The 13,096-nt window shown below is 37.6% G+C and overlaps 1 protein-coding gene across 11 annotated transcripts in view; it reads left to right on the top strand.

The window, feature by feature from the left end:
- Positions 1-13,096, top strand: part of LOC137624310 (UPF0764 protein C16orf89 homolog) — a 173,740-nt gene that overhangs the window by 118,782 nt on the left and 41,862 nt on the right. The window contains exon 6 of one of the 11 annotated variants that reach the window (XM_068354947.1): positions 9,956-10,339. The exons of 7 other annotated variants lie outside the window; for them this stretch is intronic. In XM_068354947.1, coding sequence (XP_068211048.1) covers positions 9,956-10,324 — 369 coding nt within the window. In that variant the 3' untranslated portion in view covers positions 10,325-10,339. Of the gene's footprint in view, positions 1-247; positions 596-3,783; positions 4,186-6,141; positions 6,589-9,955; positions 10,340-13,096 lie in introns of those variants that run through there. 3 more of the 11 variants (XM_068354935.1, XM_068354945.1, XM_068354962.1) reach the window with 3 other exon arrangements.

Genomic DNA, 13,096 nt, shown 5'->3' with positions numbered 1-13,096 from the left:
CATATGTTTTCGTTGAAGCAAGGCGAGTATCGTCATGACTTAATCAGACGACTGTGTATAATATTGCTCACTTTTATCAACAATAATGTCATATGAATCAATATAAGACATCATGAAAAGTAATGAACTTTATCTATAGGGCCGAGTTTGACCTCCGTACAAGAATATCACAGACCCTAACCTTTATAAGCGTAAATTGTAGAAGCCCTGTGAATCAGCCTTATATTAAGCCAGCCCTCCCCAACAGGTGATGAAGCCGAGATGGACGACGGGAGCCACAGAGATAAGGAAGACCGCCTCTCAAGGAGGGAAGGTGCACAAGTGCTCCTACTGCGACTACGTCACGAACAAGACCACCAACTTGATGAGGCACGTCCATACGCACACAGGCGAGAGGCCCTTCGCGTGTCCTTACTGCCCCTTCAGAGCCACGCAGGAGATTAACATCAAGTCGCACATTCGTACGCATACGGGAGAGAAGCCCTACGCATGCGCGCACTGCCCGTACAGGTGCTCGCAGAAGTCGAATCTGAACAGCCATCTTCAGACGCATCAGCCAAGACAGAACTCACAGTTGTAATTTTTATCATCGTTAGCAGTGTGCACAAACACTTTTAAGAAAAGAGTAAAAAGTAATTAAATTAATTAATTATTTATCGTATCTTTCTATGACAAATGCAAAAACTAGGAAGAGCAGTGGTCAATTTAGTGGAATAATTTTGAAGTAAAGATTAGTAGTTTCTTGGAGAATTTGATCTGAGCACATTCTGCGGAAGAGGGTAGATGGTCTAATCTCTGCCATACCTTTTTTCATTTCAGATTTTGCTCTATATCTTTTATTATTGTTTTTGTTGGAAGAGAGACACACCTTCAATTGCTTAAAAATAATGCATACTTTTTTTTTGTTACTGAAAACAATATTTTTTAGTCAAAATGCTGATGTGTTTATTATTATTATTATTATTATTATTATTATTATTATTATTATTATTATTATTATTATTATTATTATCATACCCTCAGCTACAACCCTAGCAGGAAAAATGAGAGATTTTGACACTTGAAACTCGTGAAAATTGTGCACCTTGAAAAGAAGAATATGACTTGAGAAATAAATTAACATAAGTCAAGAAATTCCCCTAAGAATGTCATCTTAGAAATGGAAATAAATGCCGCCTTCTTCGTCTAAGTTAAATGTTTTAAATCATTCTAATAGAAAGATTACATGTCCTCTTATATTTTTTCAAATCATATATTCATGTCTCTTCGTTTAGCTGGCTTTTATGATGTCCTAACAGCTACTCTTGATAGAAAAGGACCACTTCTTGGCAGTCATTTGGTTTTAAGTGTGTGTTTCAAATATCACTCCAGTTAGAATGATTAACATTGATGTTACATAGTCCCTATGATCTGTATAATTATATATATACATACATATATATACACTTAAAGGTCTGAAAACTAATATTCTCAAATTCTGTTAAGGTTTAAAAACCATTCATTGTCATGAGTTGTCTAAGTCAGGTACAGACGTACAGTACATACGTACTTGGGACTGTGAGAATATGGATGGTACCTGCATTGAGAACTCTATAAAGTTACATGATTGTATAGGTAAATTGTAAATAAAAGTCATTTAAATTATCTACTATGCTTGGTGGAAATGATTAATCAAAGTGTTTTAGTTATTAAAATATCCTTCTTGGTTTATGTTGAAAAAAATTGTTAAAAATTAACTCTAGTGCTATACTTAGAACAAGCTTGTATACACCCCTTCTTTTATGATTTTAAATGGTCTCCTATTAAAGTCCTTTTTTGGACAAAAGGAGTAATAAAGGGAGGACCACAAATTAGGACATTGTGCTATAACTTTGGGAAGCTCACTGCACGAGAGGCTGACAATTGACGAAATTAGAAGTCCTGAGTTGGTATAGATTACCGATATGGTAATAGTGTCAAGATTCAGGTGGTATGGACCTGTAGTAAGGATGGGAGAATGCAAAGGGATGAAGATGGCTAGGGTGGAACCTGTCAGGGGTAGAAAGCCAAGAGGGAGGCATAGAATTAGACATGAGAAAGTAAAGGAGGATTTCTCAAAAAGTAGTTTGGAGAAGGATGATGTTTTAGATTGAAATAGTTGAAGACTATGCATCTGGGTAATCAACCCTCTAGTTTAGGGACAGTAGTTGAGATGAAACACTCTGCTACCACATAATCATGACCATTAAGTAGAGCTTACTAGATTTTGGCTCTAATGGGTATGAAAAATCAAGTCTCGCTTTCTAATGTATGGTATTGCACCATTTATGCCAACTTTTGCCTCCGATTGGAGCTGATACAGGTCATGGAGCCCAGCACGTGGTCTGGGGATGCCAATTAGCACAGAGATGAAATGGGGAGGAGACCCATCAGTGTAAAGTAGAAAGCTAAAAACCAGGTGCAGTTTGGGTCAAAGGGATGCCGCAAATATCCACAGTGCACTACGAGGACTTTACCTTCCCTCTTCTTCATTGTTGGCTCCTTAAATGAAGTCAAATTGTGTACTGTTGATAATTCCATTTAAACATAAAGCATAAATTTTGTGTTTAGAGTAACTCATTAAAACTATTGGATTTATTTGCTGGTATTTTTGTGTATCGATGAAGTTCATAGCCAATCAATCATTTACATTGAATGAAGTAGTTTCATGTGGATACCTGGATCCCATGTGAGAGGTTCCACCAAATATTGCATCACAATGTGCTGTAAGGCCCCAAAAATATCATCCTTTCTGGAAAACTGAAGTTATTATCCAGCAATCATGACACTGAAGTTTTTAGCAATCTTTACCCAGGGCTAATGGATCTACCTCAAGGTGCAACGGTCTCCCTTTGCAGTAAGATAAACCTTGACAGATTACGGAGTGATGCTATGGCTATTTAGTTACACTGGATAGAATAGTCTTTAAATCTAATGTAATTCACCGTATTTATTCCTGGGTGTTTGAAAGCTGAGTTAGCATTTTTTTTGGCTGGAGTTCCCTCTCCTGAACTTCCTGTTTGAAAGCCGAGTCAGCAATTTTTTTGGCTGGAGTTCCCTCGCCTAAACTTCCCGTTTGAAAGTCGAGTCAGCAATTTTTTTGGCTGGAGTTCCCTCGCCTAAACTTCCCGTTTGAAAGCAGAGTCAGCAATTTTTTGGCTGAAGTTCCCTTGCCTGAACTTCCTGTTTGAAAGCTGAGTTAGCACTTTTTTGGCTGGAGTTCCCTCACCTGAACTTCCCGTTTGAAAGCCGAGTCAGCAATTTTTTTTTTTTTGCCTGAATTGCCTCCCCTGAACTTCCTGTTTGTTGCTTCATTTAGGATGGCTTGGGAACTTTATACCTTCCAGTAGGTTTTCTGAAGAACATAAGCTACCTTTCTTTTAGAGACAAGGTTATACTGCAGCAGGGAATTAACAGTTTTCCGACAGTAACATAGTTTGATCGAAGCAATCAATGGCAACTTTAAATTTCCCAAAGCTTGATATATTTACCCTTAGACATTAATCATTTTTGTTTTTACTATTTGCAGTTTTCTAAGCAACTAATTAAAATCAAATTGTCAGGCTATTTGTAATTTTGGGGTACTTGGGTGGACAGAAATTTGAAAAAAACAGCATACTGTATCTGGTGAAATGAGAATATGAGATTGTAATTATTTAACTGGATCATTTATTAGTTACTAATCTCAAAAATAGGATGCCATGCATCAAGACAACTATCTTTGACCTTGAAAGTCTGTTGAGTGAGACGATACCTATCTTACAGGCAACAGCTGCGATGCCTCACGAACACGCTCCGTATGGAAGACGCCGTATGCCCTCGTACAACCCGGAAATTCCAGCCTGCAGAACGGACATCGTGGTCGAGCAGAGCCACGGATCTTCTGAGCAGGATGCCGGACTGTCCTGTCCCTGGTGTCCGTACCAGGCCCAGTTCAGGAGCAAGCTGGTCAGGCATATGCGAACCCACACGGGGGAGAAGCCCTTCAAGTGTCCTTACTGTTCCTTCAGAGCAAACCAGGAGATACACATCAAGACGCACGTGCGGACGCACACGGGGGAAAAACCGTACAAGTGTCAGCTGTGTCCCTTTTGGGGCTCACATAGGCACTATTTGACGAAACACATGCTTCTTGAACATCCTGACCATTAGTTTCGAGGAAGGATTTGATGTTCAATTGTATAAATATGCATCTGTGAGAATAAGTGTTTCTATGTTTAATTGAACTGGAGGTCTGAAAAGCATTGGTTCCATGTTTACATAGCCTTTTGTTATCATAGATTATGTAAACAGACCCGAAGGTATACACAATATTACCTAAAGAAAATATGAGTAGAGCTGCATGTGAAAATCCTTGTAAATAAACTATGTTCAAATAAAAAGAACAAGGCAGTCCAATCCACTGTTCTGCTTGGCCACACAAGAAAACCAATTCTCATTGGTCAAAATACTTCTCATTAGGCTGATGTTCTTCCTCGTCCGTTGACGCCAGGCAAGTCAAATGCATCTTATTTTGAGTGATGGTATGAAATCTAAACTGAGAAATACTCTTTTATCATTATTATTATTATTAACCCTTTGAACGCCATTGGATGTATTCTACATCTGGGGATTCCTAATCGCTCAGTGTCAGATGCATTTCATATCAAGTAATTTCCTATATTTTTCTTTTATTATACTGTACATGCATGTATAAATTATGAAATATTTAAAAACTATATAACATGAAAAAAAATTTACACAGCTCTACAAAAAGAAAAATGTAAATTCCTAACTCAAATAAGTTTTGATCTAAAGAAATTAAGTGATTTTGTATGCCCCCCAGAGGGCCTGCCGCTAAAATGACAAATCCTTTTATGTGGGGGGTAGAACTGAAAGAGTTAATTCTATTTCAGCGTGAGAACGCAAGAGTAAGACAATCGTCAGATAGACATTACTTTTTTAAGAAAGACATCAGGGCACTCAACTTTATACATAAAAGCAATGTTACCGAGAAGAGACGACAATTGAAAATTAATGCCGATAAAAGATCAGTGAAAGTCGAACAAACACAAGATTAAAAAGTAGCCGCTATACTTCGTAGAAAGTCACTCTTTCCCAGCATCTTTTGTTGACACTGTGTGGCCAGTGTGTTGTTTTAACGGTGTGCTCCACACTGAACTGTCATTATTAGAAGGCATTTGTTTTTATGAGTTTCTCATTTACTATCTAATTATTTCAGTGGTGTCAGAATATGATATTTCTTATAATCATCGTAATAGAGCTGATTATTATTATTACTAGCATAATTAATATTATCAATATTAGCTTTATTTTTTATCATGGAAGCGGTACAGTACTCATTCACAACGAATAAACCTTGGTAGCTATAAAAGAAAGTAGAATTCGATTGATCAAATTAAGAAATGAAGAGTAACTTCCTGAGGGTTAATTTTCTGCCCCAAGTGTTTTCACTGGCTATGTCTAGCCTTGAAGAGGTGAGGAATAACGACCTCTTGCGAATTCGGGTTTCTTATCCGCTTACGGTATCATGCGTACTTGTGTTTTATTTGTTGTGCAGGTTATGCCTGTTTTTGTGGAGATGTTTACACAATGGGTAGAAATTAAATGATGGGAAAGCTTTTGTAATGATAATAATGACAATAATAAAAGGTTAACAGTAAACAATTGAAGAAATTGTACAAATTCTTCTAAAGCACACTTCTTGCAATACTAGATAACACATCTTATAAAGTTTGCAAGAGAATATTTGGAAATGGTTATATGTATTTACTTAAATATATATAACTAATATAGCAATAAGAATGAAAGAGGCTGCTGTAATGAAAAAAAAAAAAAAATATTCTTCATGAATTCTGATGCAAAACCTTTCACGCCAGAAATAAAAAATGGGCGATAATGACCTGTGATGGAAATTTTGCTAAATATACACAGATTTTGTTTATTTCATCAGTAGATCTCTTCAGCTTTGATAGGTGTCTTGTTGTGGTTGACAAAAAACATCTTTATTTTCAGTTAATATCAGTTTGTCTGGGTAGTATTAAAGAATTTAATGCTGTACATATAATGTAATGAGCCTCAAATCTCGCATCCATTTTGAGTTAAGCTGATGTTCTTCTGCAGGTCGGGACGTTACACGAAGACTCACAACCCGGAGGCCTTCCTGCGCCCGTGCAGAGCATGCAATGCAGTGGATATGGCAGGAAAGTGCAACATCGCGGCATCTTCAACGCGGCCGTATCCGCCAGTGCAGACGACGACGGTTCAATCGGAGGTGCTAAAAAGGACGGCAACTTGACGTGCCCCTGGTGCTCCTTCCGAGCTCCTTTCAGAAGCAAGCTCATCAGGCACATGCGAACCCACACAGGGGAAAAGCCCTTCCCTTGTCCTTACTGCCCCTTTAGAGCCACGCAAGAAAGCAACATCAAGTCGCACATACGGACGCACACGGGAGAGAAACCTTACGCTTGCACGCTCTGTCCATACCAGTGCTCTCAAAAGTCGAACTTGACCACTCATATGCTTACTCACGAAACATTTGGGGTTAACAAGTAGTCGTTTCTTTTATCAACATGGCTCTTTCAAAGAAGTTGTATTCAAAATTAAAACTAGGCTCGTGCCATGCTGTGTGTATATACACAATCTCTATGGAAGCTATTGTATTTTGGCAATGAAAGAAACAAATACTTGAGTTAACCCAAGTGAATTAGTTTGGCATTTGCTAAGAGCAGAATCTTGAAGAACTTTCAAAAGACATCTGAAAGATGTTGTAAAGTTGTCTCCTTTTATTGTTATTTCAATTAATGTGACTTTCAAATGATAATTTTTGTAGAAAAAATATTAAACTCAAGAGTGATGTTAGTGTACAAAACTGAGGTTTCTTCAAACTTTTTTTATTTTAAATTTCTGAAAGTTGTTTTTTTTTGGTAAAATAAATTTCATTATTTTCTGTTAATAAAAAGTAGAAATTGAAATCAAGATTAACTTTTGTATCTTTATCCCAAAATTGAATTATTTGAAATCTATAAGAGAGATTACTCGAGCGCCATACGCGTATGAAATCATGATCAGGGGTAGATGGCGATGGTTTGGGCATGCTCTTCGCACTCTCCAAGAGAGATTAGTTCACCAAACGTTCAGCTGGGCTCCACAAGGCACTAGATGAATTGGAAGACCCAGGCTTACATGGTTGAGGACTATGAAGTGCGAAGTACTGTAGGAGATGATGAATGGAGAAGTATCGAATTAAAAGCTTAAGTTAGAGACGACTGGCGAAATCTAAGCGAGGTCCTTTGCGTTAACAGGCGTAGGACATAATGATTTGAAATACAGATTCCAGTTTTGGAATTCTCTTCTTTCCTCTGTACTTACTGGCTCATGACATTATTTCGTTATTTTGGTGTCTATTTTCTCTGAAGAAAAACTAAAGGTCACACATTATGGGACTTGCCTTCTTTATTTCTCACGCTACTTGCTATACAACGAAAGGATTGTTCGTTCGTTCATGACTGTCTAGACTCTAGTCTCTAGAGCTTGTCTTTATACGTTTGCTCTCAAGACTAAAAGTATAGACAAGAGAAAATGAAAGGATGGTAAAATTGTCATAAAATGAATTACTGTATAATAAAAAAAATGTTTTTGAACATATATCAATAAGTAAAACAAAGAATGAACGAATGAAGAAAATATAGACATGAAAGTATATATTTGTAAAAGGCCCTGTATCTGCAATTTTATATCACTGCTGTGAAATTGGCGAGCTTTGTCTCTTTTTGTTGATTACCTTAGTTACTTTTACGTTCATCAGTGAATAAGAGACCTCCACTTTTATTCAACAAGCGGCGCCGACTGTGGACGTGTGGCACCCCAGAGAGGGATAACGTCAGACCTCACCTTTTCTTCAACAGGTGACACCGATTGAGGACGTGTGGCACATCAGAGAGGGGCAATATCAAAAACATCCAGAAGAAAAGTACAGGATGGACGAAGCTTCCCCCCTAGAGGACCATCCTTCCTCCGATGACAATGCCAACAGGAAGAAAATCACCCTGAAGTCCCATGACTGCCTCTACATTGCCTCCAAGAAGAGCGTGCTCGCTCGCCACATGCGGACTCAAACAGGGGATAAGCCCTTCATCTGTCCATACTGTCCCATGAGGGCATCTCAGTTGGGCAATATGAAGACTCACATCAGGACTCACACAGGAGAGATACCAAGTTGGCCAAGCATAAATGAGGTGCAGATTGCTGCCATCAAGGAAACGGTGAACATCTTAAAGAGCCCTCAGATACAAGGCTAGTGGAGTATAGAGTTGCAACCATAGACCCCAGGTTTGGGTCCATTGCATCACTCATATAAAGTAAAACCAATTAAGATATTAAGACAGAGAGAAGCCTTACGCTTGCAACCTGTGCGCCTATAGGGCAATGAAAAAGTCGAACTTGACATGGCACCATTCCTCCATCCATGGGCATTTCAAATCACGCCAGCGTCGCTGACTGACATGTTCAGAGAAGTGAAACAAAATTCAATGCAGTGTTGAGGAGGTATATGGAGCCAAAATTTAGATATGAAATCTTCTTTTTTATTATTTTTTAGTGGGGCATTGAAACTTTGATTTGACTACTTTAGATCTTTTAATGGTTGCTGTAAAAGTTCAGCCCATTTTCATCAGTAGTTATGGGGATATTTTGTTCGAGGAGAAAACCATGAACATTTCCAGAAATCCTCCATCGTTAGTCAGTCATACTTTCTAAATAAAACCATTCAGACATTTAACTTTCTTGCCTGAATGGTGATTTCAAGGTCTTTAAAGGTTTACAGGCCACTCATGAATGGCAGGGGCAAGGCACAGTGACATTGCCCTATCAAGCAGGTCAATGCCCTAGAGACTGACCATATATACATATGATCAGTGCCCAAGCCCCCTCTCCCCCCAAGCTAGGACCAAGGAGGGCCAGGCAATGGCTACTGATGACCCAGCAGATAGACCAATAGGCACCCCCAAACCTCCTATCCTTAGGTCACAAGGATGGCGAGGTTGCAGCGACTAAAGAAACTAACGAACCCCAGTCTGGCGTTCACCAGTCAGGGACGTTACCACATCGGCCAACACAACCCTACATAGAAGTTTTTATTTTTAATATTTTGCAAAAATTACCAGAAAAATCTATCTTTTTTTATTTGTGATGAAGCAATAAAGAAGCACACCAGCTGAAACAACCCAGTAATAAGAAAAAACTATGCTATATTTTGTGTTTGGTGGCAGTAAATCGATATACTGTATTAATCAATACAGGCTGTATGGCTTCTCTCTGTGTCTTTCTCTATCAACTATCAGACATTCTGATTGTCCTTGATTTATCAAAGATAAATTTCGAAAAAAAAAAATAATAAATTTCTAAAATTCTTCCATTCAAGGTACATTTACTGTGAAATTTATTTGATATTTCTATCCACTGAAATTTACCATGATAATAATTCATATTTTGTATCAATTATCTATATGTTATTTCCTCATAAGGGGTGACATAAGAAGAGATTTTCCTTCCAAAACTTTATGTACGGGGCTGTTAACCTCTCTCCTTGAGTATTTCTAATTCGTTTAGTAGGTTTAGCTGCTAGGTAACGACCTAAAATATTTGAAAGTCTATACAAATCAGGGAAGTCTGGTTCAGGTGTTTTAGGCATCCCTAACTGGTATTCAAATTTTAGGACAAAAGCATGTCTAGGTTAGTACAAAAATGCTTTCATATTAACGTTTAAATTAATTTTGAAGACATAATTCACATTTGTTTCTTTACAAAGAAAGAAAATAACACCACCTTGGTTTAAACATTGGAAATTTAAAGAGGCAAGTCTTATCCTTTGTGTATTTTCCATGAACATGTTTATCTTAACTGACCCTTTTGAGTAAGATGGCCACATCCCCTACAGATGAGACCAGCTTGCGACGATGCGGAGGAGGGCGTCGGTGAATACGAGATTTCTCAAGGGATGCTACAGAGCATGAACAGTGTTTACGCAGAGGACACGATGGAGCCCAAGGCTTTCGCTTGCCCTTACTGTCCTCACCGATCAAGCGCCAGGGAATACCTCAAGACCCACATCCGCACCCACACAGGAGAGAAGCCGTACCGGTGCCCTCACTGCTCGTTCAGTGCTTCGCAGAAGGGCAGCGTCAACAGGCACCTCCGTGTCCACACGGGGGAAAAGCCTTACGCGTGTCCGTTGTGCAACTATAGGTCGGCGCAAAAGTGTCACCTTCAGAGTCACATGCTGACTCATAACAAGCAACAATTTTGAGTCCGGACCTCCACCCGAAGGTTTTGGGGGGGAGTCGTGTCATCATAATATTAGCAGATGTCAGCGTCTGTTATCAAAATAAAAATGTTACCCTTGGGACAAGATATACTACAAAATGTCACATTTGGGATAATGTTTAAAGGATTTAAGGCAAAATGTTACATCTGAGACAAGATTTAAGACAAAATGTTACATTTAGGTCAAATTTAAGGCAAAATGTTAATTTTGGGACAAAACTAAAGACAAAATATTACATTTGGGACAAGACTAAAGGCATACTGTTACATTTGGGAAAATATACAAGACAACATTTGGGATAAGACTCAAGACAAAATATTACATTTGAGACGAGACTCAAGACAAAATATTACATTTGAGACAAGAATCAAGACAAAATGCTACATTTAGGGCAAGACTCAGGATATGTATTTTGTAGTACAAAGGACATTTTATTTAGTTTTGGGGAATTGTGTGTTAGAGAAAGGATTAGTTCCCATATTTGTAAGATCTGTGAAGGGAAAGTATTCGAGGATTTTGTTTTACGAGACTCGTATTGCAAAATGAGTCGATCCTCGCTACCTTGGTTTGAATACTGGAAGTTTAAAGGGGCAAGTCTTATCTATTGTGTATTTTCCATGAACATGTTTATCTTAACTGACCCTTTTGAGTAAGATGGCCACATCCCCTACAGATGAGACCAGCTTGCGACGATGCGGAGGAGGGCGTCGCTGAATGTGACATTTCTCAAGGGCTGCTACAGAGCATGGACATTGTTTACGCAGAGGACACGACGGAGCCCAAGGCTTTCGCTTGCCCTTACTGTCCTCACCGATCAAGCGCCAAGGAAAACCTTAAGACCCACATCCGCACCCACACGGGAGAGAAGCCATACCGGTGCCCTCACTGCTCATTCAGTGCTTCGCAGAAGGGCAGCGTCAACAGGCACCTCCGTGTCCACACGGGGGAAAAGCCTTACGCGTGTCCGTTGTGCAACTACAGGTCGGCGCAAAAGTGTCACGTTCAGAGTCACATGCTGACTCATAACAAGCAACAATTTTGAGTTGGGGCCTCCACCCGAAGGTTTTGGGGGGAGTCATGTCATCATAATATTAGTAAATGTCAGCGTCTGTTATCAAAATCAAAATGTTACCCTTGGGACAAAATATTCTCCATATTGTTACATTTGGGATAAGGTTGAAAGGATTTAAGGCAAAATTTAAGACAAAATGCTACATTTGGGACAAGATATTAGACAAAATGTTAGATTTAAGAGAAGACTCTAAACAAAATGTTATATTTGGGACAAGACTTAAGACATATTTTGTAGTAAGAAATCACATTTTTATTTTGGGGAATTGTGTGTTAGAGAAAGGACTGGTTCCCATACTTGTAAGATCTGTGAAGGGAAAGTATTCGAGGATTTTGTTTTACGAGACTCTTATTGCAAAATGAGTCGATACTTGCTACTTTTTTGTATTTTGAAGTTATAATTTGTTTAAAACTTTAATAAACTATTCTTCCTTGCTCACTTTCAAGTCGATATATCTTTTTAGAAATGAATGGGATCTTTATAAGCAATTGTTTTATATTCCATAATGCACCTAAAGTCTATCATTTTAAATTGTTTTCTTGTAGCAATTTTCAAAGTATGTTTTGCATTTGTGAATCCATACTGTGTCTTGTCTATTTCACTGTAATTGTTTATGAATTAAAATAGCGCTATTAAAGATGCAAGAATGTAGTAAGAATATTAAACATCTCTTCAGTCAAATTTGTCTTGATAACCTTCAAATATGAGGTGATGTTTTCGTTATTTGTGGAACTTCGTACAACAGGGTTGAAATTAAGGGCCATTACAGAATATTAGATTAGCATCCCCTATATTACATTCTCTTACTACAAGTTTAAGAGTTATAGAAAACGAGATGTTTGTATGGGTGCCTACGATAATTGGAGTGTGTTTGAAAAATCTTATACTTATTAGAATTCCGGTCCTATATAAGTCCATGGCATATTTTAGAACCAATTATATAACTTTAAAGCATGTAAAATAATTGTAATCACTAAATATTTTCGTATATTCAATTGTATGTTCAATTGCACAATAATTATAAATGAAAGCACATGAATATTTTATCAATTTTTTTTATTTTAATGAAAATTAAAAAATTATTTTTTTTCCACGAAAATTTACACATTTACTAGTTATGGATGCTTTGTCTTCTTGATATATAATGCCAAAGTAATGGCTAGATTGGATAATAATTGATTGATGTAAGGAAAAATCACAAAAATTAGTGAAAGCAACTGATAGTGTACTTGGTAAAAAAAAAAGTTGGTTATGAATGTTCGAATGTGGTGTCGAAACCACTTGTTTGGATAAATAATTCCTCGATAAATGTTACCATAAATATCTAAAAAAGGATAGTGATGAATTTTTTAAACACATGGAAACTATTGAAGATCAAATTATTGAAAATATGCAAAGCATTATTACCAAAGTAAGAAGATGCAAATGTTTGTTGACATTATTTATGATTGGTCATTAGCATTAAAATATGCAATACTTTGGAAGGAATAACTTGATACAAATGTTTATTACTAGCTAAGCTACAGCCCTGGTCGTAAAAGCAGAATGCTACAAGCCTAGGGACTCCAACAGGGAAAACAGCCCATGGAGGAAGGGAAATACCAAATAGATTATATAAAAAAGGTAATGAATGATATTTTTTTAAGATCAGTGATAATGAGATAAAAGATCAGATATAAATA

Source organism: Palaemon carinicauda, chromosome 31 (assembly GCF_036898095.1).
Source record: "Palaemon carinicauda isolate YSFRI2023 chromosome 31, ASM3689809v2, whole genome shotgun sequence".
Lineage (NCBI taxonomy): Eukaryota > Metazoa > Arthropoda > Malacostraca > Decapoda > Palaemonidae > Palaemon > Palaemon carinicauda.
This window is presented reverse-complemented; position numbering and strand designations above follow the sequence as displayed.